Consider the following 27,550-nt stretch of genomic DNA (forward strand, 5'->3'; position numbering starts at 1 on the left):
GCTGAATCCCCTCTCCCTGACACGGCAGGCTGCCGTGGCTGAGTCTGTGCAATATTAAAACAAAACTTAAGCTCCGGCAACTTTGTGTAACCGTCCCCAAAGAGCTTAAGCGTTTGTAGATTGATTTCAGTCGTTCACAGCTACTCAATCTTATGACGTTCCTTCTCTCTTTACCGCTCAACTCCCCCATCCTCACCAGCATCTTGTTAAGACCAGATTGTAATCTGCCCTGCCGCCATGTAAGGCTTTCTTTTTTAAACCAGTGGTTTAGAAACTTCACAGCAGCCCTGACTGTCTTCCTCGATAACCAGAGGCTTTTTTTTTTCTTTTTGGCTTTGCATACTTGTTAAACCCGTTTTTACAAATGTGCGGGCATGGAGAGGGTAATTGACGAGCACAGTACGCCCATTTTATGGGAAAGTCTTTCATAATGCTGGTGTAAATTAAGTTGATCGCTTCTTCTTGTTCAGCTTAAGGTAAAATAAAAAATAAAAAACTTGATTAATTATTGTAAATACTGTCTTTTGAATGTTCCTTGCCCTATGAATGAAGAGCATGGTTATTTCTAGTGAATTCCAGCAAGAGGTTAAACTAGGACGCCATATGTGTTTGTATGTGTGAGCGTGCGTGCACGTGTGTGTGCATGCGCGTCTGTGTTACCAACAATAGACTCCAGAGGAATTGCAGGGGACTTCAGTGACTGTGGGCAGGTCCAAGACACCACCCATCAATTTGGCGGTGAGGCTGAATACAGTTTGATATTCCTGTATGTTTGTGCCTGCACCACGATGGCCCAAAACTAGCAGGTTCAGGCAGACCGAGAGGACAGGTTGTGTGATGTCTCCGTGGCAGTGTGAGGCTTTATTTCAGAGTAAAAAGCTGGCAGTATACAGCGATATACATGTAGCTGTCATATTGTTTGTGTAAAGGTTTATCTATGTGTCAAGATGGCTCATACAGGAGATAGAGTTTTATAAGGAGTGTTTCCGGGCTGCTTCTTTTTTTTTTTTTTTTTTTACATAAATACATTTGTAAAGACTTACACATTTACAGTTGGAGTTGTTTCATTTGCCTCTTGCTTAGTGAATGCAGCTTCACTTCCCCCCTCCATGATGTTTGGTTCCCCTGGTCAGCTGCTTAATATACCACAGCTTCCAGCCTGGCTAGACAGACAGACCCCTCTCTGTTGTTTTTCTGTTGTTATGCTGAAGACCAGGGGCAGTAAAGGGGCTTCTTCTGTTCTCTTCTGGGACATTTATTGTGCAGAGTTTAACACACAACCTGATCAAATTAAGAGCAAGAGAGTGTGGCTCGAGATGTTTTTCAAGAAGAAGGGGAAGGCTTCACTTACATTATCACAGTGTTCGAGTTAAGGATTGTATTGATAAATTATAAAATACATTGAATCGGAGGAGATGGACGTGTTTACAAAATTGACAGAAAACCCCAAACATTTATTGATTTATTGTTAATAGATACAGGCCAAGCGACTAGAAGGATGTGTGACCGGTCCGACACTGTCTGCTTGCTGATGTAGTTACTTGGTTTACAGTGAAACAAGAGAAAGACGATGTGTGGGTTGCATTAAAGTATGGCGAGACACAGGGAGGCGGGTGGGTCCGCACAGCTTTGCCTCCTCAGCAGTGGAAAGGGGAAGTGGGTGATGTGGTGGATACTATGCAGTGCACAGTCTGAGACAGAGATGGAGCAATGATGAGATGAGAGCAACAGATGAGAGGAAAAGAAGGAGGCGGGGCTAGGGTGGTTGTGGGGGGCAAGGGGGTCAGACAGTACGGACAGGGAGACAGAGCAAGAGGAGAGCTGGTCATCTGATAACAGAGCGGGTTCTGTTACACGCCTGCCACAGACTCACAGGAAGTCCTCTTTCCCTGTCAGGCTGAGCATGTGCAGCACGGTGCAGCCAGTGTTTGCTGTTTGACCAGTTAACCTGCTGGACATGAGCTTTCCGTATCACCACCAGGTTGTCAACATGTTAACTTATTAAACAAGATGGTAAGAAAATGGGGGGAAAACTGTAATACCTGATGACTTGTGTAATTGTAATCTTATATTACAAATGCATAATAGGTGCGAATGCCATTTCATGACGTCTTAGTGTGTAAAGCTGTATGAAAAGCATGACGTACTCCTTAATAATAATAATTCAGAGTTTCTCAGATGAGGTGGCTTTCAAGGTTTATGGATGGATGATATTAGACCTGTAGTTTTCAACTCATTTTGCAACTTCATTTAACATAAATACAGTTTAGTTGTTGATTAGGTGGAATCTGAGTGCTAGCCAAGAGAGGCCAAGACCAAAGTGGACTTTGCATTCCCAAAACAACTTCAGTCTCAAAAAGCCAGAGTGGTTTGTTTAAATGCAGTTTTATGAACCTTTAAGTAACTTTTGTGTTGAGTGGTTTTATACACAGAAGCTGATGATTATTTACACGGAGAATGGAGGTCGGAGGCACAACATCACCCATAATCTTCCTGTGTAAAACATTTACTGAGCACGTTAGATGTAAAGTGTTTCCAGTCAGAGTAATTGTCTGATATAAAAGTGGTGTAAAATGCAAATATGTTATGACAGTTTAACTCAATACTGTTCTGTTGATTTGTACACTGCTTTACTTATATGGTTAACCTTTCACACAGAAAGATCACCAATGCTGCACTGCCTCCAACTTCCATGTCCTCCATAAATAATCATGTGCTTCTTTGTGAAAAACTCTAATTCAAAAAAGTTCCTTTGGTTCCTCTTGGGCTAAGTCCAAATAATAACAATAATTATTTATACTAAATAAAGATGCCATTTAAATTATCTCCTGCTGGTAAGATTTTAACTGCTTATTATCCCTCATTGTTTGAAAAAAAACCCCAGAATATGTTAAAGTACCTTAAACTGAATTACTATGGCTTTGTCTTCTTTGAATACAAAGGAAAATTGAGAGGAAAAAAACAATCTTTTAGTTTTTTATGTTAAAAAGTTTGTTGCTTTAAGAGGGTTTGAAAGTCATTTTCAACTACCCAACGTGACACCTGTGCAGTTGCCCAACCACCCCCACTCCCCTGTCTTCAGGGTGGTTACCTTTTCTTTTACTGTAGCAGGTTATACCAGGTCCAACAGTAATTCATCCCGAGTTTATCATTGACATCTGAGCCAGATTCCTGGGCCTCCGTTTGCTCTCAAGTTATGAGCGATCTTGTGAGTTTAATGCCCGGTCTCGCCCACCAGCTTCTCACTGGCTCCGTGTTTTGGCAGCACTTCCTGGTTAGTTTCTAGTGAAAGCCGCCAGGCCTCGACCAGCCCATACAACTTTAGGTTTTATCAGTCACTAGCCTACTTCCTGCTTTGCTCCCAGCACGGCCAGTGAGGTTTCCTTCCACTTTGGCCAACAATGAGTCACTGAGCAGTGGCAGTTACTCAAAATCCACTTTTCCTAACCCCCCGAAGCCCTGTCATGTTCGCTTGTCCACTTGGTTCAGAGTGGAGCCTTCTAGATCTGAGTGAGAAGATCCTGTTGTACAAATGTGCAGAACTTGTGAATTATTTTCATTATCTGAAACTCAATGTATGTCAAGGTTTAAAAGGATTATGCTATCAAATGTGCAATTTTTTAAATCATAAATTTCTTACATTTTAATCAGATGCAAATGTGCCAGAGTGATGAGTTTTCGCAGACAGCGTGAAGCACAGAGCATTACAACTCCTGTGTCTCCCCTCCCCCACATGTTGCTGCAGCTTATTGAAAGAAAGTTATTATTGTGAATTTCTCCTGTTGCTTACAATACAAACATATTCAGCAGCTCACAAATATTTCTGGTTTCGGACAATCACACTCTTTTTGGTAATGTTGTAGTCGGCAAGCTATCAGAAGCATGTATTTATTGTAAGTGACCCAAATAACTCACAAGGTGGACTTGTTATGCTTTAAGTATTACTCTTTTAAGAGCAGAGCAACAACGAGGTAGAATATGTTTGTCCAAAGGATAAAACTTTTGCAAATTAGTCATAGTTTAGTCACCTAAGTTTATGTGTCAAAATGAAATGACAAGAAATAAGTATTGTAGATAACGTCATGATGAGGGTAACTCTTCAACATGTTATTTTAGTGTCAGTAGCAGCAGTTTTTGCTTTTCTGTTTTAAATGAGGTCAGTCATATCCTGCTATTCATTTTTGTTAGGAATTTGTAATAACTCTAATAGTGTTGTGTTTTTACCAATTGTTTCATGCCATGAGAATATCATACTGGAATGTGCCTATTTTACTTGTTCTCTTGTATGTTTCTGTATTTTTGAAGTGTGCAAATTTGTATTACCCAACAGTAAAATTTTCAAACTCTCAAATTTGAGGAAATAGAAAGTTAAAGGAGAGACAGGGGAGAGATCATTTGCATTTCAGACCAAGCTGTGTTTTTATGGGGGCTACTGTTTTGGTTGTTGTGCATTTTTAAAATGACTCTGTAGTCTATGTCTTCCCTTATCTGAGAAACATCTGGGGTTGCGCACGGTTAACAGTTTGTTCACTAGTATCTAGGAATGACTGGTATGTGTCTGCCAAAGTCAGAGAAACTTTCAGGGTGGAAATTTTTGAGACGCTCCACAACATGAACCATGTCAGCCTAAATAAGAACCATTCCTGCTAACTCCCGTCACACCTCGATATCAGGCAGGCGTCTGTCTAAGACAGTGACAAGCAAATTGGCTCCAACTGTCTCCGTGCAGATGTTGACACACGCCATGTTCGGTCAACTGCAGAAAGAACCCCCCGCCCCCAGCAAAAACAGAAACTCCTCTTACAAAACACTGTTGTACAGATATATGGGAGGGGGCGAAGAGATGTTGCGGATGAGTTGAATGAGGTGAGGGTGGAGATGGGATGGGTTGGCTCTGCGCGTTGAGACGGTGGTTTGACTTGCAAAGCAGGCCTGGGCGCTTGTGGCCCAAGCGCCAAAGAGAGGGGCCCTTCCCTGAAGGTGGAACACGAAGTACACGGACAGCTGCGGTGCCGCTTTGTGCTAGATTGCTGGCCTTGTCACCCACAGGCATGAATTAGTGATAAGGAATGTTTCAAGCCATGAGGAGGTGTCAGGATCAGGTTTGTGGCTCCATGTTTCCTCTTTCTCGGTGTTCTGTGCAGGTTTATTCAGGGACAGGTTGCTCCTGCATGCAGAGCAGTCCCTCTGCGCTCCATTGGCGCTGAATCAAGTTTTGTGTTTGTGCGCATGTTCGTGCAAGTGTGTGTTTTATCTCCTCCTCAAGCTCAACGTCTTTACCTCACAAAGCCATGACCCAGGGTCAACTGTGGATGTATGGGGGACACAGTAGCCTCATTTGCAGGCTTGCAGCAAAGCCCGGTTCAGTGCAGGTGCTTTAGAGAAAAGCAGGTTGACTCGGCTCTGGACGGGGCTCGCAGAGATCTGTTTCCACCTGCGAAGGACACGACCGGTAGCCATGTGGATGCCCTTTCTCTCGCTTTTCCTTCCCTTCACTCTGCTCTCTTTGCCTCCCGTGTCATTTCTCTTTGTCTCTCTCCCCTCCCTTAACATATTCAGATGAGGGATAGGGTAATAAAATTTGCTTTTGCCATGGCTGACAGATTGTTTTCAGTAGAGCTCTGTTAAAGTCTCTGGCAGTGTTCTCAGACCCTATGTGGTCAGCCGCCCACAAAAACAGGATTGAAGAGATCCATGGAGAAAGCATGTTTCCAATAAGCAAGGGCCATTATGACATTCTCATGGTACGATAACCTTGATTTAAAACACCCCTGTTTTACTGTTTCAAGGAGTTAACGCAGAACGTTTAAATAAAAATGTTCTGAAGACCAAAAGGCAATAACTATTCCTATTACTGTCAAAATAAATAGTTTATATAACAGGTATAATAATTTAATGTCTGATACTTTGATTTTGCTACTTTTTAAGTAAATGTACTTTTTTGAAGAAAATTAACCCTTTTTAGTTTTTTACTTAGGGATGGTTGATGTGAATATAAAATGTTATAATATTTTATGGTGTTTCTTAAGTAGCGTATTGTATTCTTTTTAGCTTTAAATCCATATAACTCCATTCACTCATAGCCCGACAAAGTAAAACTACTAATTTTGTATTTTCCACATTGTCAAATACATTGAGTAGTGCAGATAAACTGTAAATACTGTAATTATTGCATTCAGTCATATTTTAACGTGGAACGTGTGTTTAATGCGCTCTCCTGAAACCAATAGTAGAAAAGTAACTTGTACAGGAATGGTAGCAATCACAATCATGACAATTAACACCATTAATTAGAGTTAATTGTTGACACAGCATTACAACTACATCTGTTTCTTTCTTGATTTTTTTCATATTGTATTGATAAACATTTTGATCATTTCCCATTCCTTGCTCTGATCTTTGGTTTCTGGAGTAACTCTGGAATATCAAATTGTTTCTAGGGCCACCTATAGCTAAACTCCATACAACCAGAGAAAACTCCACCTACTCCGACTGTCATTAAAAGGGCTTTAAACCATAGGAACTATATGACATAACAGTTCACTGGTTTGGAAACCAAATGTTGGTTTACCTGGATGCTGGAATTCAACCCATGCTTTGGAGCCAGTTGGTGTCTTCCTGGGTAATCATGCTTCGCAAACCATTGCAAACGTCATTATATTTATCATTTGAACTTGCAGCTTTTTATCTAAATGTCCATTATAACATTTGGCTGAATCGACCACTCTTTGACCCATTTAATTATTGATGAGAGGGTGAAAGAAACATCTTAATCTCTTACGGGTTCCTCGGTGCAGAGGGACAGATAAATCTATCCAAGACCTATCTGCACATCACAGGTGTGGACACAGATAGGTATTTCTTTAGAGAAGATAAAACAAAGCGTAGCAGAGGAGAGGAGAGGACAGAGGCAAAGAAAAAAGGTGAACTCTATTAAAAGAGGAGGGGCAGCCAGGTTAGGCAGGTTTGGGAGTGGGGTGTAGCAAACAAACATACCAGCAGGATTGATCGGAAGTAATCTTGTAATTTGAAGCGTGTAGAGAGCAACGCATTTAATGCAACCACCGCCCCCCTTGCCCCCCTACGGGGTCTGCCTGGCAGATGGTGAAGAGGAGGTGAAGGGGGGTTGGAGGGGAGGTGGATGTCCTGTGTGTGCTTGTATAATGTGTGATTTCCGTGTGTTATTGATGTTACTGTATTCACTCGTGTGACTGAGAAATCGAGGATGGCCCGCTCTGCCGAAACCCCTCCACCACCCACCCCGCCCCTCCGCCTAAGCTTCAGTCAATCATTTTAATTCCCACCCCACACACGCACACAAACACACGTGAGCGAGGGGACAGGCCTTTTCCGAAACTTGGCACGCAGCGCAGGGTGGGGTAACTAGCTCAGACCGGATTGACAACCTCCCTTTTTAATGCTGTTCCTTTGCAACTTGTCGTACATTCTCTTCCTCCTCCTGTGGAGTTTTTTTCCACAGGGTCTGCCCTCGCAGCCTTCTCTACATCCCTCCACTCTCCTCTCCCTTCTTGTTCCTCCACTTCCCTCGCTTTCCTTCCTCGCTCTCAACTGTCACAGAGTGAGCATAGGCTGCACAGCCCAGCTCCCAGCATGCACTCTGATCCCCTCAGCCCTCTGCTTATCTGTCCTCCACGACCTCTTGCTTGATTTCTTGCACGGGTGCGTGCACACACCCGTGGATGTATTCATATATACAAGGAAACAGGCACCTGGCCACCTGCACGCGTGAAATACATAAATATCTTTTTTTATTCTCCCACTCATTGTATTTATGCAAAGAAAACTGCTGACCAACACGATTCAGCTCTGGTGACGACAATTTATTCACTACAGGAAACTAATGTCTTGCATATAGCCGTTTGTTTTGCCATCAGTCTGTATCTACACCTGTTTCTTAGTTTTTTGTTTTTTTTCTTATCAGTCTCAAAATACATTGGGAGCTGTTGTGAGGAACAAGACACTGTCTCAACGCTGCATGGGACGAAATGTGAAATTTTCACACTGAAGTCCAAATTCGAATCAGATGGAGACGAGAGTTTAACTTTAGCAGACTTCAAGAGTTGGATTCGGGACTTAGCAGCTTAAAAATGCCCCAAATAAATAAATAAATTTAAAAGTATGACTTTTAGTGCTTGGAAACTTTGTGGGGGAGGGATGTGTTGTCATAAGAAAGTAAGATTTTGACTAACTTACTAATAGTGATGCACCAGTTAATCGTTTGATTGTAATTAGCAAAAAATAAATACATTTAAGTATTTATTTTTTTCTATTTATTAAAAAGTATCAAGGCTAAAAACATCTTTGGTCTGAAAAACTAACAGCATTATTTTTGCCGTTTTTGTTTTTGAATTTTGTAATTCTTAAAGTTTGTGTTGAAATCAAACCAATGGCCTGCAGCACTTTTATCCTGTTTCGGTTGTTGTAGCCACAGGTACAGGTGTAGCCTGATTTCTGCATCTCTAATTAATAAATCTGCTTTTTTTGCTGTTACACCATATTGAAGGTTCTAAGAGAATAATAGGCAAAACATATAAAAGGAACAGATTTTTTGACTGAAAGGATAAGCATGTTGGTATTTGGTTCAACCACCGGCCCACTAAAAACTTATCTTTTTAAATTTGCTTTTGCTGAAATTTGTGAATACAAATCTTTACCTTGAAAAGGTTCGATCTAAATAGAGTTACTTACTTAGTAAGATTCACTTTCCCTGTTCTTAAATTTTATAGCATGTTAAAAATGTGTTGCTGCGGCTAGTGCTCATGTTGCAGATTTCTCTCTCAGTCAATCAATATTCCTCTCACTTTTCTGTCCACAAAAAAAACTAATCAGTAATCTGTGTCTTCTGCTTTCAGATAGGCAGACAGACAGACGGCAGGACGGATACACGGGTGGGGGCTGTGCTTGGCGGCTCGGCGGCAGGCTGGTGGAAGATGTCGTCAGGGGCCGGGGGGAGAGGAGGAAGGCGGCTCCGGGGTATAACAAGCACTGTGGGCGGGGGGAGACGAGGAGGAGCAGGGGAGGCGGAGGAGGGTCCCGTGGGGATCCCTTTCCCCGAACACAGCGCGGACGTCCTGGGCGGCCTGAACAAGCAGCGGCTCAGTGGGCTCCTTTGCGATGTGCTCTTAGTCACCCAGGACCGGGAGTTTCCGGCCCACCGCTCCATCCTTGCGTCCTGCAGCTCTTACTTCCACAAGCTCTTCACTTCAGGGGCCGCCGCCGACCAGCAGAACATCTACAACATCGACTTTGTGGCAGCAGAGGCTCTGGGAGCTTTGCTGGACTTTGCCTACACAGCGACGTTGACGGTCAGTCACAGCAGCGTGGCTGACATCCTTGCTGCTGCTCGCCTCCTGGAAATCTCTCCCGTCCAGGACGTCTGTACTCACCTGCTGGACACCAAAGTGCTCTCCTCGCCGGTGAGGCATCGCCATAACACAATAACAAAGCTCGTCTATTCACTGTCAGAATCCTGAGGTTGAGACACCAAAACATTAAAAGGCTGATATGTTTCAGTGCCTTCAAAAACTAGTCAACTTTTTCTCATTTCTGCAATTTTATGTGATTGATTAAGACAAAGGCACACATAACTTTGACAGAGCATCTGTAAACAGAAATTTCCAATTCTTGGTGTAGAATCAATTAGACTTAAATCTGGGCTTTGACTGGACCATTCTAACGTGAATTTGCTGTTGTAGCTATAGCTTCATATTTTGTGTTTTTGTTCTGCTGGCAGAATTTCTGAAGATAATTTGTTGCACTGGAGGGCATCAGACTTAAGAAGACTGAATACAAGTGCACACTACTACTTATAATGTCATTTTTAGACTATTTTAAAATAACTTAACTATTTCCTCCCACTTCACAATGCACTACTACTTTCTGTTGATTACTCAGATAAAATCAAACACATTTTATGAAAGTTCTTGGTCATAGCATGATAGAATGTAAAAGTAAAGAGGTGTAAATAGTTTTGGAAGTTACTGCGCATTCATTTTCTCTAGTTCATTCATATCAAAAATGGTGCATACAGTCATCATGCCATCCACCTCAATAAACAGCATAACCAGACTTACATCATGGCCTGTATCAGTGCCTCTCACTATGCCTAACACACTCCCACAGCTTGGAGTTAGTTTAACACTTACTCATGCTGAGCCAACAGTATTTGTGGAAGAACAGCGTGCTCCTTCACAGACTACAGACACAGCACCTCACAGCCGGGCAACATCTTCAGCTGCAGCAGTGATGTGCTCTGTCGTAATATGTAATACCATAATAATACGTTCAGATTTTTATTGTGGGCCGTAACATCATGCAGGAAATGCTGAAGTTGGTTGTTGGTCAGATATTTGCTTTATAAAGTCTCAATATATGCAGATTTTAGACCAGTTCAGATTGTTCTAGGAGATTTGTAGTTTTCAACCTTCAAAGTATTTCTTTCTAGCTTCTTACTGTGAGCGGTCACCAATGATTTAAAAAAGGAGCAGAAATGATGTCGAGCAGTGTGGGAAAGATCAGTTTCTGTCAAACCAGGTTTTGCTTCTTTAAAATAAAGACAAAAATAAATGCAGAAGTTCATGTCTCACTCGTAGTTTAGCTTTTTTTTTTTTATTTATCAGCAATTAGCGAGGTTTGAGAGGTTAACAATATGAACTATAAACAGCAGTCTGTGTGTGTATTACTTAGAGTCCGGATCATTATTTTAATTTTTGGATTTGCAAATGATTTGGATCTCCAAACCAAGCATCTTCCATAACGAACAAGGTTTAAGTGTAAATAAAGATAAAACAGAGCAATGTTGAGGTGATACTTTCATTTATCCCACTTTCTGTGGGAGTTAGCTTTTAATAAATATGTAGTCAACACAGCATCTCCCCATAGCTGGTGCAAACTGATGTTTGATGGCTTGATTTGGGAACAAAACCAGAACTCCAAAAGGTCTGATTGAAAAATTTCAAAGGAACAAAATGTACCTCCAGCCACCAAGCACCTGCTCTCTGATTTTCCAGTCAGTCAACATTCCTCAGTTGAAAGTTGAAGTTCTTTTAAAGAACTTCCTTCGAACACCTGACTGATAACAAAAAGACCCAACTTTGAGTCCTCTTCTCTCAGCACCAACTTTCACACTAAAGAGTTTTTAGCGTTATCTGGTAGTCCTTTGATATGGTGCATTCACTGGTTAGAAAAGAATGAGATTTTTGAGTATCTGAACAGTATGTCCCTAGTCTGCCAGTCAAGGTGAAAATTTCCTAATTTCTCTGGGCATCTCAAGATTTTTGTTCCATTAGTAGCTTTTAGCACCACAGTGGTTCCCTCGCTGGCTTTGTTCTTCTGCCTATTATTTATTGCATTTCATAAAAAGCAGAAATATTCTGCAAGATGTAAAAGTTTTCATTTTGGCCTGTCTACTTTAACCAACCCTACTAAGCTAAGTTGCTATAATTTTTAGAAGACAAAAGCTCTGAGCTCTCCAACTGTGTTTAAAGTCAGCTCTCACCAGTGCTCTTGCAAATTTTCCCTTCACTGGCTTTTGTTTCCTTCCCTGTTTCCACAGGCGGGCAGTGAGCGAAGAGATGAAGATGAAGAGGGGAAATGCAGAGGAGTCAAGGAGCAGGGGAACCGAATTCAGGCCAGGGAGTACCTGGAGTACTTCCAGAGAGGGGCGCACTGGAGCAGCAGCTGCAGCACGCCAGAGCTCAGGGAACTGCCCACACACCTGCACTTTAACCATGGTAACGGGAGCATCCCCAGCAACGGGGCTCCTGCGGGCCCCGGTGAGTACTACTCCCCGCTGGCCCTAGCCTTGTCACAGCCCCAAGCGCAAGAACCAGAGGAGGAGGACGAGGATGAAGAGGAAGAAGAAGACAGGGAGGCAGTTCAGGGCAATGGAGTGAACCTGGGGTCATCATACTACCCTCCATCTCAGAACGGCCACTTCTACCTCCCCCCTGAGTCTCGGCAGGAGGCGGAGGTGGAGGACAGCTGCAGGGAGGCGATGGTGAGGGATAGGGGCTCAGCCAGCGCCCTCCTGCAACAAATGATGGACTCCATCGAGAGGCAGAAGAAGCGTGCGGACGGGGAGGAGCAGGGAGACGGGGATGATCCTGACATGGAATTTTACTTGAATTATTTCAGCAGCACGCAGCACGAAGACGCAGCTTCCACATCACTCGTGCATGGCGTGCCGCCGTCGCTGTGGATGTCACGAGGCAGCGCGGGCCAACACACAGCAGGAGGAGAGAGGGCAGTGGAGGAGAGAGGGAACGGCACTGGGGGAGGTGGAGGAGAAAGAAAGATGCGTTCTAAGGCCTTCCAGAAGTGCCCCATATGCTCGAAGGTCATTCAAGGTGCAGGCAAGCTACCCCGCCATATCAGAACGCACACGGGAGAGAAACCCTATGAATGCGCCATCTGCAAAGTGCGCTTTACCAGGTAAGCCCATTTAATGAAGGGACTACCTCATGTCACATGTGCTAATAGTCTTGGACAAACGGCCCAGCTGAGGGAAACACCACAAAGCCAAGAGCTGGAGAATTAGCGCTAACCACCTTAGCTTTGCATTAGGCAGTGCAGTCTGTGTCCAAATGTTTACCATGATTGTGGATTGGCAGGATACTAAACAGATTTCCTCCCAACATCCCCATGCTGTGAGGGAGGGGAGTGTTATAAAAGTCAGTTTTATGGTGGCAGCCTTCATGGCAAAGTCCTGGAATTTTAACATAGGGGTCCTATAAAAGAAGGCTGTGCCATCAATGTGTTATCTTGTGAAAAGGGGCCATAAAGGACTGTATTCTGATACAGAGGGGAGGCGGGGGGGTTGCAGGCATGTGAACTTTTGATCTGCTGTTATGCTTCTTATTGCCCACAGCAGAGTATTTACACAACCCCCTCCCCTCGCTCTCTATCACTCCTTCACCTCTCAAATAAAACCTGCTACGTGTCCCTTAGAAAACAGATAGACATGGCTTATCTACAGGAGGGGACATCTGTGCGAAGGGTTTTCATGTTAGGAAGGCTTGCCTTTTCCATGAAATGATTACTTTAATGAATTAATTAGCTGGCCTTTGGTGAAAATAGACGCTGCTGTCTGAAAATATCCAGAACCCCTTTGAGCACGAGGAAGACCATTCTTAATTTATCCTCCAGCTAAATTTGACCACCAGTGGAAAGGGGCGGCATTGTAATCTTAATCCTGTTTGATCAGGGTTAAGGGTTTGCCTCGCTCAGTAATAAATCACTCCTATCCTTTAAATAATTCACCTCTGTCAGTGGCTACTTTGCTCCAATGCTGTGGCCTGCCGGATATGTGTGTGTTTCCTCGTCACCCTCGTTTGTTAAAGTTTTGATGTTTGGCTCACAGATCTTACTGATTTGCTTGTATGACAACTGATATACTAACTTAAATGACATTTGCACTGTGTGTGTACTCGTGCTCAATTGGACTTATGCTAGCAGCTCTTATTTGACTAGGAGCCCTAAGTGTAGGAAGGTTAGACGATTTAAGTGATTGGGAGCTAGAGGGAGAGAGCAAAGACTAAAGGGGGGAACGAAGGACAAGAGTCAGATGAAGGCCAAGGCAGCCTGATAAGTTAAAGGAGCAACAAAGTAAAACATGTTTCGAAATGTTATTAGATTACTTTGATTCTGCAGAAGTAGAGATGCACAGATCAAAATACTGTGACTGATTTTAAATCTGAGGTTTGACCAGCCAAAACCAGTTTTTGTTCATTTTGGTTTCTCTTTATTATAAAAAGACATCACACTTTACACCTGTTGATATTACATGTTTACATGGGAAGAAATAGGCAACTTTAGGTGCGAGACAGCAGTTTCTGTAAAACAAGGTTTTACTAACATTTTAAGACAAAATCATTCATAATGGAGCTGATGTTCAAAACTATATTTAACATCTTCCATTAACAATTAGCACAGTTAGCTTTACTAACTATAAACAGCTTTCTGCGTGTATGAACCGTATAGAAAATGTTAATCACTTTGAATCTGAAATTTGTGACAGGTTGCTAACATTTGCAAATCCAGCATGTTCCCCGACTGGTAGGTTTCATACACAAAAGGATAAAACAGCAGCTTTGCTTCGATTCAGCCTTCCTGTTATCTGCTAAATGTGTCACTCTCTCGCAGCCTGAATTAAATGCAGATATGTCTGGTTTAGAGTTGCACAATATACCACTTAGAAATAGGTATTGCAATATCATCATCACAAAGGACTGGTTGGATACAGTCTTTGGTAGGATTGTTCTTCATGTCCCATGCATGGATACACTTCATGCCTGAAATAGATTTAGCCTGTTGGATAGACTTTTAGTGCTCTTGATGCCCACACTTGTTTGTTTTAGGTGGCTGAAATGCTGAAGCTGACTGAGTGATGGAAGGACAGGGTCAGGAGAATGTGGCTCATTTATACTGTCATTGCAATATTAAGCGATTTTTGTTAGCATTGTGTAGCCCTAGTCTTGGCACGTCAGAGAAAATGCAGTTTACGTTTTGAAGGGTTTTTTCTTTATTCAGTTTTCCATCAGGAAAGCAGTAGAGAAAGACAGAAGGAAGATAAAAAGCTAATAAATCTAACTTTGAATGTTCTTTGATTGTTCACAACTTCCACACTTTAAAGGGAGATTGTTGTCAGCAACACCTGATACCTCTTAGGTAAGGCGGTATGGTGGCTTCACTGATGGGGAAAAAAAAAGAGAGGATCTTTGCTTTCCCAACTAGAAGGTCACTGATCTGTGCTGTTAAGGTATAAAATCTCCTATTACAAGTTGGTTGGAATCAAAAAAAAATTTCTATTGGCTCTTTCTTTTTTTTAGATTTTGTGAACACACAAAATATTGTCCCTTCAATTTTTTCAGTTTGTCACTTGTGAGGCTAAAAATCAACTAATTCTGATCAATACCTTGGAGCACCTCTGTGAAAAATTAAGTTTTGTTTTGATATGTTTTACCTTGTAATTAGTACAGTAGTTGCACTTCGGTTATTTAGTTAGGATGACTCCTCACTTGCACAAAATTTTGTTTAAAAAGGCCTCGTGGGGATTCACTAGGCTTCTTTTTTCCAGCCTCAGCCCTGTAGTTTGTCGTATTCAAATCTACAGCATCGTAAACAATACATTTTCCCCAGGAACAGATTTGCAGAGGATGCTAAATTCTTCACGCAGATCTTCCTGTTGGTGTGACCTCAAATTAGGGTTAACAGAAGCAATAAAAAAATGCCAGCTGACACAGTGAACACTGAGCCTTCGTGTCAGTGTGCAATCGTGCTCTTGTGTGCCATCACACAGATAAAAATGTGAAGTTTATGACCTCCCCTCAGCTGGACTTACAACCCTCATAGACTGGGAGGAGAGCCAAGACGCGACAATTAAAATAGAATGAAATCATCTAAAGCGGATTAAGCTGATTCCTGCAAGTGTGAAACTTTGTAATAAATTTAAAGATAATTACATATTTGCGCGCAGCCTAATTAGTAAAGCTGGCACCGGCGACGGAGGACATTCAGACAAAAGTGAGTTGTTTGTTTTGAGAGTTAGACGTTTTCTTAGTGTGTTTTTAAGCCGTGTTTGTCTTTCTCCCTCTCAGGCAGGACAAGCTCAAGGTTCACATGCGAAAGCATACAGGAGAGAAGCCTTACCTGTGTACACAATGTGGAGCCGCCTTCGCTCACAACTACGACCTGAAGAACCACATGCGTGTCCACACCGGTCTCCGTCCCTACCAGTGCTCAAGCTGCTTTAAGACTTTTGTGCGCTCGGACCACCTGCACCGCCACCTTAAGAAGGACGGCTGCAACGGCATCCCCTCCCGCCGGGGCAGAAAACCTCGGGTGAGAGAACCGGGGCTCCTGGAGGCCCCGCCGAGCCTCCTGAGCCCTAGCCCCGAAACTGGGTCCCAGCCTCGCACCGCCAGGGGCCGGCGGCGCTCCGAGGCGTCCTCTGCAGCAGAGGTAGAGGGTGCTGTCGAGATGCACACACACAGTCCTCGGCTGCAGGAACTAGCAGTGGAGGCGGGACCCTGAGACTACGGGGGGGGGGGACCACAAGGACACTGCTGGACGCCACAGTCGCTCTGCACAGCCTGTGAGACAGGCCAGTGGACAGAGGAGAGAATAAACATGCAAAGGCAATTTAAAGAGACAAAACAACTAACTATTCCTCTATAAACCAAATCAGGGTGTCACAGAAATTGAATCTTTATATTTCTTTCTCCTTTTACTTTAGGAAATGGAATAGACTTGCAAGCACTTCAGACGTTTTATTTGTTAAAGAGAAAAGAACGCTTCAAATCATCCACCCATGATGTCCACTTTCTGGGCCATTTCTTTCTCTGTCATATTAGACTCTTTTTTGTTTTGTTTTTTTTTTACACCGGCATATGCAGTTAGGCAAGTATATGGTCGAGACAAAGAAACTCCGAGCAACTATGCAGTTGATTTAAAGTTTAATTGGTTTTGTCCTCACAGCCTTCAAGCTCTAAGAAAGGTGACTGTCATGCACCTTCTGGCTGCTGTACGAGTGAAGCGAGGACAAATCCTCCCAGCAACAACTCCTTTTTTTTATACCTATTCCTTTACAGCTCTGAGATGTACAGTTACCATAGAAACAAAATTTCCACAATATGGTATATGCAAGGAAAACTCACCAACGTTTTGATGCAAGAATCTTTATATTTTTCAGTCTATAAATGTTCCAGAAAGAATCAGGCGAGGGGTTGATTGAAGTGTTACTTACTCTAAAAAAAATGTTTTGTTTTTTTTATTGTAATTGGTGGTTTGTCTTATTGAAAAGTTCAACTTGAGTCAAATCCACTTTAACGAGGCCTCGCCGCTTGCAGGACGAGGGGAATGCGAGGGGTGGAGGGTTTGTGTTTTCCAAGCACTACCGTTCTCAACGTATCTGTTGGCTTTACTACATTGCCTCTTGTTCCTCACAGCCCTGCAACATCAGCGTTTCCTTTGCCCTTTTGATGTTTGATTGTCTTAATTCTGTTTTTTGTTGTTGTTCTTTTGGGTACTCGACACTTTATAATTGTATACGTGTGTATATAGCAGGCAGAGACGTGACATTGGCCCCCTCTTGCTGAGGTGTACTTACCGATTTTTTACTTTTGATTTTTTTTCCTTTTTAGGCTCAATGTTATATTTCTCAGACACAGTTGAAGCTTTTGGGTGAAAGAAACGAAGCTGTGTGAATGTTCAATGGCAAACACACACACCAAAAAAAAAGAAAACAAACAAACAAACAAAAAAAAAAACATTAAGTCACCTATTTGTCCTAAACGTAAAACTTGACATGTACAGTTCCTGCCCAGAGGATTAGAGCGATGAATGAATGAATGTGCTTAACTTTGTGCAGTTTTTTCGGAGTCTGTCCTTGTGCGACAAGGCGCGGGTAGCACTTAACCGACCGCAGGTTAAAGGAATGGCAGGGAGCAAGAGAGACAAAGAGTACGAAGAAGACATATGTGAGCACCTTTCGATATATATATATATATATATTTTTTTTTTTATTCTACGTTTGCACAGCTTTACTAAAGATATCCAACAGAGTGGGAGATATTTAAAGGAATCTGGGTTGTTGTTGGGGAGCGAGAGTGAGATTAGATGTATATATCATGCTTATTCCAATCCTTTTTGCCCCAGGGACCACACAACCGTAAGGCAACCTGTGTGATGAAGAGAGCAATAAATACCTGTCCGAGTTGGGAGGCCAAATAGGAGCACAGCTGCAGTTGGGCGGTGGGGGAAGGGAGCAAGGGAAGAGGAGTGTAGGGGAGTGGGGGGGGGAATCTCACAATGTCTGTTGCATTCCAAAAAAATAATCTCCCCCAGCTCAGCCACGTTTCCAGCCCGGGAGTGGATCAGTCCGGGCCTTTTCTCTCCCTCTCTCTGCCTCTCCTCTAATGCCCCTAAACCAGCCTGGAGGAGATATTATTATTGTTATTCTTATTATATTAGAGCCTGGATGCCTGGTGTTGGTAGTTTACTGTCCGAGCGTGTTTACATGTACATGTGTTTTAAATGTGGGCGTGTGTGTGTGTGTGTGTTTGGGGGGGGGGGGGGGGGTGTGCGTGTGTGGCAGCCAGCCAGGGTCCCTCTGGCCACATCATCAGAGTGTGAGTCAGCCGCAGCCTGTTCAAACATGCACCCTGAGCTGCCAGCGCCGCTGCACTTTCTCATGTCGTTCGCACACACGCACCGGGTCCAGGTGTCCCGCAGAGAGGAGGGGAACGCCACGGCTCGCACTGTCCACTCTAATGTTGTCAGTCACTGCGAGGCTTTGGTGATTTTGCTTGGGTTAAAAGATGCACGCTCAGATTCCACGTGATCCCCACCCCTCCTCGCCCACTTTACACAGTCTGAGCAAAAAAAAAAAGAAACAAAGTAAACACATCCTCTTTCACTTCTACTGTTCTCAAAATTATTTGGTCGTTGCCAAATCTTGCAGCCTCAGATGAACAATACCATGGGAGATGTTACGCTGTTTTTAAATATATATACATATATATAAATCTATATATTTAATGGAAAAATGAACTGTTTGAAACATTGAACACTTTTAGCAGAACGGTGTGTCCATTTGATTTTGTGCACCTTTAAAAATTGTTTGTAGTTTAGCACCTTGATTCTTTCATCATTCCTGGTGTGTTTGGAGTCGCTGTCAGTTTATGCAAAAATGAGCCAAAATCATGAGCCACCCACCGCCGTGCTTAACTAGTATGTTTAGTTTGTACTGTCCAAAATCTCTCAGAACGAGATTTGGTCCAGACGTCTCGTGGTTTGTTCAGATGCAACTTGGGAAAGCTAAGCCATAGTACCGTGTTGCTTTTAAAGAGGATTTATGCCGACAACCCTTAAAAACAAGCCATGCTTAATCGGCCTTTTTCTAATTGGGCTGATGTTTTAGTGGTCTTCTGCTATTTCTTTCCAGTTTTATTAAACCTGTCGTCCACGTCAACTGGCTGGAATTTCCACTTTTGAGAAAACTGTTAATTGTTTTGAGTATTTTTGATTATTCCTGTTGTAAGTTACCCTTATAACACGTTCCCGATTAAAGGGCAGCCACAGCGGTATCTTTTATTGGTGTTAAAACCGTCGTAATGGTCCAAACCAAGTGAACTTCTAGATCATGTTGCTAGGGGCCACTTAATCAAATGTCACACCTTTAATTGCTTTCACACACTTTTTGATACACTGTAAAATCTCATGACCTGTTGTTCATCTAAGATTGTTTTTAACTTATGTAAAGACACAGAAAGTCTAAAACACAAAACCGGAAGAGGGTGTTCTTACTATTTGGAAATTCTGTACAAGTGCTTAATGTTGCACCTTACTTGGATTGAGGCTCGTCGTGGAGCACGTTCTTACAGGGCGAGTGGACACTTTTGTCAACAAAACGGGTACTTTGAAACACATGAGATGAGTCCCTCTTTTCTGTCCGTCGTGGTGAACTTGAATTCTAGTGTTTTGGTGAGATATGAGAGTTTAGTTCCCACAGGAGACACTGAGCTGGGGTCAGATGAGGTTTTGTGATCCAAAAGACTATTCCATATAACTGAATGCACTTGAAGTTCGCTGTCGGTCATTGTCTTTTTATGTCTTAATATAAAATATGGAGGCAGAAGAAAGGGCACTTTGTGTGTTGGCGTGTGTGTGTACGTGTGTTTGCGTGTCCATCCTTTATTGCAAGTGTGTGTGCACACGCACAAGCTGGCAGGCGGGCTGGAGGGTCTCAGGATAACTGTTATAAACAAGCCTTTGCATCGGCCCCCATCTGTTCTCAGACCTACACGTGCTTCTGTTTGGATCCGCGCGGCGGGGACGAGTCCACGGTAGCACAGAAGCAGGAACGTTACACTGCTAAGCAACACGTCGGACAGCAGCTTGTTTATCCCACGGCTCTCTGTGCGCAGGTTTTCATAGCACTTGTTTACTCTTGTTGGTCACCGTCAGGCAGGAGTTGTGAAAGTCTTAAGTTCCTTTTTTTCTTCTTCTTTGACGCATTTAACAGGGGTGTTAGTGATTGTACAGCAGCGCTCCCGATTTTAAACCATTGTAAGTTGGGTGATGTCTGTCATTATTCGTCGTGGTACTTGGAATGGACTGCTTATACCCTTTGTGTCTTAACGTGGCAGTTTTTTTTTTTTTTTTGTGAGCCATCTTAATTGGACCTCTATGGTAGATTTTGTTGATTGACCAAAGCTCTTTATTTTATTTTTTTTTGCCGTCCATCTTAGTCAAATGCAGACTCGAGATAATAAGTGTGATTTTATTCAGTCTAGACCTCCCTGACTAAGCCATGGATGCTCGTCATCTTTCAGATCATTTTACTTGAGTTCACTTCCTCTCATTCTTTGTATGTTTGTGTAAAGAAAAAATAGAATCAAAAGTTTAAGGATGTATAGCTTGTTCTGTCTGTTTATTTTTCTTTATTTTATTTTTGAAAATTATGTGTTGTGCTACAGCTGGGGTTTTTTTTTTTTTTTTTTTTTCTAAATATTTTTACATGGCGGTATGTATGTGTGTGTTTTGGGGTAAGGGTAATGGTTTCGGGATGCTGTGCCAGGAGGGTAGGGTAACTAAAAAAAAGAAGGGTGCTTGTGGGTGGGGGTTATGGATAAAAAGCCTAAAATAGCACTGGAAACGGTGCTTTAGCTGAGAGAGCAAAAGTTTGCACTAATGTAAAACGTCCTCGTCCTGCTATAGGGAGAAGGACCCGAGACCTCAAAGGCCTGCGAGTGTCTAAGAGCACAGAGCAGAGTGGTCGATACTCAATGGTCTCTCAAAGAGTCCATTCAAACCCTCGTTAAAAATATAATCATGTACAGTATGCTGAGAAATATAGACTTCCAGGAGCAACGGATACCAAAGCAGAAAAAAACAAAACAATGGGTTTCATTCTCGTCACTGGACATTTTAAGCTACCGATTTTAGATTTTTATTTCTTGAGCTGATGGCTTTTGATGAGAGGTTCTCAGATGGAAACATAATTTTCTTTTTAAGATGACAAAATCATAAAGTACAACTTTAAGATGAGCAGTAAAGCTTTTTTGAAGAACAAAAAAACTAAAAAAAAACTTGAGATGTTTAACTTGTTCCAAACCTGTTTAAGGCAACACAGATAGCCACATTTCTATGTTTATTCTGCTGATTATTAATTAATGCCTACCAATACTCCCTTTTCCTTAAAGACTGTTTTTGACCTGTTGAGCTGAGTCACTTCAGTGTGTTATCTGAGAAGGTTAAAGTGACTGTAAATGATATGTGGCCTTGTCTGAGGAGCGTTAAGCTTGTTTTGTTTGTTTCCAGTCTATTGTGGAGTGTGGGGCTGAGGCTGACTCTCACTGGGTGGGCTGGTCAGCACCGAGGGCCAAAGCGTGCCTTAAGGATTGACAAAAAAAGAAAGTTCAGTTATCTTGACAAAAAATTATTTTTTACTACACGGTAAATTGGCTTCCTACAGTATGAATTGACTTAATCTTTACTTGAGTAATTTTATGCAAACGCGTGTCATTTTTTGTTGTTGTTGCTTCTGTGTCCTGCACACCACCCATGATCGCAGCCTCAGCTCCAGACCAAGGTTACTTCGACGCAGGCTCCAGCCTCCAAATTTCCATGCATTTTCTTTTTTTTCTTTTTTTTCCCCCCCTCAGACTTGACCTCGACATGTAATCTGTCTTGTGTTATTATTAAAGATTCTTGCTAAATCTATCCAAGAAGGCCACTAAACAAAGACTAAGAGATAACTATAACTGTAAATATTCCAACAAAGCAGAACGTGCTGACTGTTATTATGGCCTGTAATGACTGTGGAAAGGGTAGCTTTGCTTTGTCATTTTGCTGCACCTATTTTTTGTTTGTTTTGTTTTTTCTTTCTTCATCAGGCTGTTGGTGCTCAGCAAGCCTGAGCGCAGCATATGCAGTACGGCTCCGTGCTCAGCGTGGCTCTGGCGCTCGCACAGACAGCCCTGGGTCCTTCAGAGGCACAGTTCTGTCTGATGGCCAGCCTCTCAGCCAAGCGGACACAGTTTGCACTTGGAGTCTTTGTCAGTCTCTGGGGGATACAAAGGTTAGCACACGGGGAGGATTAAACATGGCCGGTTGAGCAAGGCTGAGTGTTATTTTCTGTTTCGGAAGCCCGAGTGATGAGCACTAGAGTCGGTTCACCAAACTAGCCCGGCCGCATCAGTGCTGAAGAGGCTGTTGTAGATTTGGGAAAACGCAGCCAAGAGACTGTTGCTGATCTCTTCTGTCTTTATGTACGTACTACTCAGGTGGAAAATTCACTGCTATGCATTGGGTTTCATTATCTGCTCAGTTTATGGTGTGTCTGGTTCGTTATTGTGATCATTCCCAGACTTTTCCTGTAGAACTCCTTTCAAAATTGTACATCACAGCTTCCCCAAAAAGGATTTCCTCACTGGAGTGAACTGTGTGTCCCTCCAATTAATACTGATTCAGTCTGGTTTTTTTTTATCAACAACTAAAAGAAGCTCATCGTTAAGACCTATAACATTTGTTTTTTTAATCTTTAGTGGGTAGGGAGTTCACTTCTCATCTGATCAGAGATCTCACACACAGAGAGGGTAAAAGGCGAGCTATGGACAATTCGAGACCTGTTTGTCTCCTCAGACCAAATTCAGGATGCATTCCATGATTTCATACTGTGAGAATGAAGCAAGTCCGAGACGACGAGAGGAAATGTTTGACATTTGGCTGCGTCTTGTCCGGCCTCACCGTCCCGGGACGGACATTTCAGTTGTAACGCTCAGAAGCCCCCCTTCCCACTTTCCCCTCAACTCCCCTTTGCAGTGTAGCACTAACTTTCTGACTGCCTTTTTTTCAGCTTCTGCGATTGTAACAAAAGCACTTTGCGAGAGTTCACCTTGAATTTTATGTTGGTTCGATTTTTTTTGCGGTCATCACTATTTTTTCTTCCGTCTCTGTCTTAATGTAGATGATTATTTAAATGCAAAAAATATATATGTATATTGAAAATGGATAAACAGAAAAAGACTTGAATATTTGGTATCTAGATTGATTTGCTAATGCATCTCTGTCATACTACCACCATACCTGTTATGCAGCTTATTGCATAATCTCAATCATTGTGGTGTGAAGAGGGGGTACAGAAGAGACTTTCTCCCACCTGCTTTCTGCGAGATCTTGTTGCAAAAAAAGGTCATCAGATCTCTCTTTTTTTATTTTTATTTTAAGAAATGTGTATAACACTTTGTAAAAAGCTTTCTGAGAAGGCTGCATATTAATCGACTTTACATTAATAGCCTGTCTGTGTTGGGAAAGACTGGATCTGGTATCCGTATAAGGATTAAATTATTGAGAATTTGTCGTCTTACATTTGCAGATCAGCACAGAAATGTATTTTGGCCTTAAACAAATCACGATTACTGCACTAAAATGGAAGTACAATGTCATAATACGCATTCAAACGCTCGGAAAAATCATTCAGCTTGGGAGAGAAGAAAAGGCTGCTGTGATCATTAACAATCTTTGAAGAGATTTTTTTTTTCTTTGTTTTTTTTTTTTTTTTTGCATTTCAAAGTGACAGAAAAATATCAGTCAAATCCGGACATTTAAATCTACACTGAGTCTCATATGGCAGAACATGTTAGCATGATGTGGACATTGTGTACTGACCACACCCAACTGTGTGTTTCACTAGTGTGTCCTAAAGGCGAACTACCTGCCAAGTGAAGTGAATGGATCAAGCCACATGTAACATACTGATCACCGAATGTTTCCTACCCACAGGGGGCAGCAGAACCTTCCCATCCGATGGGACTCAGTGTGGATTTCCGTAAGCCATCCTTTTATTTTCACGTTTTAATTTCTTGTCCATCGTGTTCTGTTAGTCCATATCTGCTGGAAAGTACAAGGAGACGGGGGAGGAACACAGGGAGGGGGATTGTTGGTGATTTCTGTTTTTGGAGAAATTTGCACTTTTTGGCAACGAAAAGAGAGTATTGTACACGAGACCACTAAATCCACACACAGTCTAAATCATATAATTCCATTTTGGTGTCCTTTTTTGTTGTTGTTCTGTTCTTTTTTTTTAATATATCCAAAAATGTCTGGCATCTGGTTGTCTGGTTTAAAGAATATAAAATCTTTCTATTAAAAAAAAAACAATGGTTGAAATGTTTTGTGTGGATTACTGCGTGTGAAACGTAAACATATAAAACTGAGCTGTTTTTTTTTTTTTTTTGGTTTTGTCAAAGCAACAAAACACTTTTGATTAAAGTGAAATCAGCACACTCACACAACTCAACCTGAAAAACAAATCTGGTTGGATTTTACACATCTATGGAACATTTTGAAAATGATTGTTAATATTCAGCACCTGAATGCTAGCTATACCATTGGAAATATGCAATGCTGATTTAAGTTTGCATCCATTCACAAAAGCTATGAATGTTGTATTAATTTAGAGCCTCTTAGTAGATATTTTTTGTTTTCCTTCAGCGGTTTAAAAAATAGATTTAACTGAGCACGTTTGTATTTATTTAAGATCTTATCTAATCCGCACTGGCTAAGATCTACAAAGTTTCTTTAATATTTACTTTAAAACAATGCTTGGAGCTTTTTTATATATATATTTTTTTTTAAAATTACACATTCTGTGGGCCTCAATAAATTTCTAATATTTAAACATCCTTCATAAATGGTTGAGTTAATTTTCTAGCACAGATCTGCCTTTTAGTTTACAAATTTGCTGCATGTTGGGGATCATTGCACAGCAAGAATACATAACTGTGTCCAAGTTTCGACCGTCTAACCCAGGGGTCTCAAACTCCAGTCCTCGAGGGCCGCAGTCCTGCAACTTTTAGATGAGCCTCTGCTGCACCACACCTGAACAGAATAATTAGGTCATTAAGGCTCTGGAGAACTGATCTACACAAGGAGGTAATTAAGCCATTTCATTCCAGTGTTTTGTACCTGTGGCACATCTAAAAACTGTAGGTCTGCTGCCCTCAAGGCCTGGAGTTTGAGATGCCTTCAAGTTTCACTAAATTGACAAGATTTCTTATGGAGAAAAAGTTTTGGAGGAAAATATTATCAAGCTTGGTGTGTGGCGAAAATGGAGGACTACCACTAATCAACTGCTTGGACACCATTGCTGTTCCAAAGGATTGGGCCCTAAAATTTGTGGCTTATGCTTGAAAGCCAGGTTTGTTGTGATCAACCAATTTAAATTAAATCTCCTTATTCTGATCAGAAGAGTGTCCAAACGGTCAGCCAGAGACATTTAAAGCTTGTGTATATAACGTTTATAAAATATAGTAATATTTTAACAAACAGTATAGTATGAGACATATAATCTGGAAAAAAAGACTGCCATCTCCCAGTCCTAACTCTGGAAATACAGAACTCTGTCAGAAACAACCAGTCAGAGCCAGGAGGAATGACTTAGTGCCATCAATCATGCTGTGTAAGTGCTGTTCACAACTTCCCCTGTCAGCAGAGCTTGTCATGAATGCCAAGGCTAGTGAGCAAGGTGTCAAGAAAATCCGAGCTCATCCCACTTCCCCATGCTGGAGATTTTAGTTTAACAGTAATAATAAATAAAGTTATCTTTAAAATGAATCACTCAAGTGACATCAAGGCCCAGCAGTAGACTTAAGTGTCAATAAAGTTAGTTTAACAGTAATAATAAATAAAGTTATCTTTAAAATGAATCACTCAAGTGACATCAGGGCCCAACAGTAGACTTAAGTGTCAATAAAGTTAGTTTAACAGTAATAATAAATAAAGTTATCTTTAAAATGAATCACTCAAGTGATATCAAGGCCCAACAGTAGACTTAAGTGTCAATAAAATAAATCTAGTTGTGTGTGTTGTTTTTGTCTCATGCAAACTTTGCTTTAATTCTACTTTTTTCTATCTAATCATAAGAAATCATAGTCAGTCAGAGAGAGTCATTAAACAGGAAAAGCAGGTTTCCTGGAAAAAGAGGAAGTTTCCAGCCTGCAGATTTATAAAAATAGCTGAGACTATTTTAAAGCATGAAAGTTTTAAAAAATTAAATCTAAACATTTTGAGTAATTTGATAAGATTCAAAGTAAAATACTTATATTAATATTGGTTTACTTGTAATAATACTTACACTTATATTTGTGAGAACACCTACAAGAAAAACAAGTAACTGTAACTTTAGTAGTAAATAATTAGAATCATGTATTATTCTTGGTTTCTTTTCAGAAAAACATCTGTAATAACTCACATTAAAATCATAAATGAATGATAGATCAGAGAAGCTGAAGAAAATAAATGTGATATAAGTTATGGTTATAAAATTATAAATGAATGCTAAATCAGAGAAGCTAAAGAAAATAAATGTGATATAAATGTGATTTTGACATTGAACTTGAAATGGTGTAAAAGGTTGTAAAACTGCAATTAAACATCACTGATATGTTGGAGGTAGATGGTAGGTGAAAGGTGACAGGAAGGGAAAAAGGGGAACTAACAGGAGAGCAGAGATGATCAGCACCTTATATGGAAACAGGAGGTTGAGCAGCCCTGAGACATTGGCACAGACATCATGACATGATGTCTCTTAAGACAGTGACGGATATGAGATCATCTGTCTAAGCAGACAGATGAACCCTATATAAGGTGGGTGCAAAAGAGGAACCGTTCGTTGGATCCTCCGGGCAGCTTCGAGCCAAGATCGAGATGGACAAAGAACTCTGCAGCTGAAGAAGAGCCGGGGCCACGGAGCCGGAGACTGTCCTGCACATGGAGACCAACCCGTCAGGCCCACAATCTGTGGCTTCGAATCGCACTTCTCTCATCGGCTGGGTTCTGACCCCAAAGACAAAGATGAAGACAAAGACAAGGAAGAAGAACTGGTGCCTTTTTTCCTGCCAGCACCAAGTCCTGTGTGACCTCAGCATCCATGCGGAGAGGAGGCTCATCAGACCTGCGGAGATCCTGGCCTTCGCCGATCAACATCTTCCTCCTGCTGCCACACCTTCTTCATCATCAAGCCAGGTCTGGGGTTCGAAACGCCAAACTCCGTCTGTCTCACTCTAAGGTTCCTTTTTTAGTTCTCAGTGTCAGCAGTAGGGAAAGATAGACTAGATGATTGATTTTACTTATTTGATTATTTCTGCTACTGAATTAAGCTGTACTGACCCTTGCAAAAATGCCTTACTAATAAAATATTTAGCATAAAGAAAATCTAAAAGATGTTGTGGACATTCAGTTAATGAGTCGCCTTAAAGTTCTTTGATGGTTGTAAAATAGCTGTGATGTTTGATTCTGGAGAGGAAGAGGTGGAAAATGTTTTTAGGTTGCTGGTAGCCCATATTTAAAACATCATCCTTGGGACTCGCCCGAGTCACTAAAACCTACCTGGTTCAATAACAAATGCAAGTTGCAAAATAGAGAACGAGCGACCGTTAACAGGTGTGCTCTGTGAAACTAGTTGGCTGTAGGCTGCTCAGTCTGGCTAATTCACAGGGGGAAGAAGGGTGGGACACCTGGATGTAGG

The 27,550-nt window shown here is 41.8% G+C and overlaps 1 protein-coding gene across 4 annotated transcripts in view; it reads left to right on the top strand.

The window, feature by feature from the left end:
- zbtb7a (zinc finger and BTB domain containing 7a) overlaps positions 1-24,192 on the top strand; it is a 30,435-nt gene extending 6,243 nt beyond the window's left edge. For 3 of the 4 annotated variants that reach the window (XM_028028713.1, XM_028028715.1, XM_028028716.1), the window contains exons 2-4: positions 8,874-9,437; positions 11,576-12,453; positions 15,618-24,192. In XM_028028713.1, the coding sequence (XP_027884514.1) occupies positions 8,874-9,437; positions 11,576-12,453; positions 15,618-16,053 (1,878 nt within the window). In that variant the 3' untranslated portion in view covers positions 16,054-24,192. Of the gene's footprint in view, positions 1-4,993; positions 5,103-8,873; positions 9,438-11,575; positions 12,454-15,617 lie in introns of those variants that run through there. The other variant, XM_028028714.1, reaches the window with a different exon arrangement.
- Positions 24,193-27,550: the final 3,358 nt, after the last annotated feature.

This window comes from Xiphophorus couchianus, chromosome 9 (genome assembly GCF_001444195.1).
Source record: "Xiphophorus couchianus chromosome 9, X_couchianus-1.0, whole genome shotgun sequence".
Lineage (NCBI taxonomy): Eukaryota > Metazoa > Chordata > Actinopteri > Cyprinodontiformes > Poeciliidae > Xiphophorus > Xiphophorus couchianus.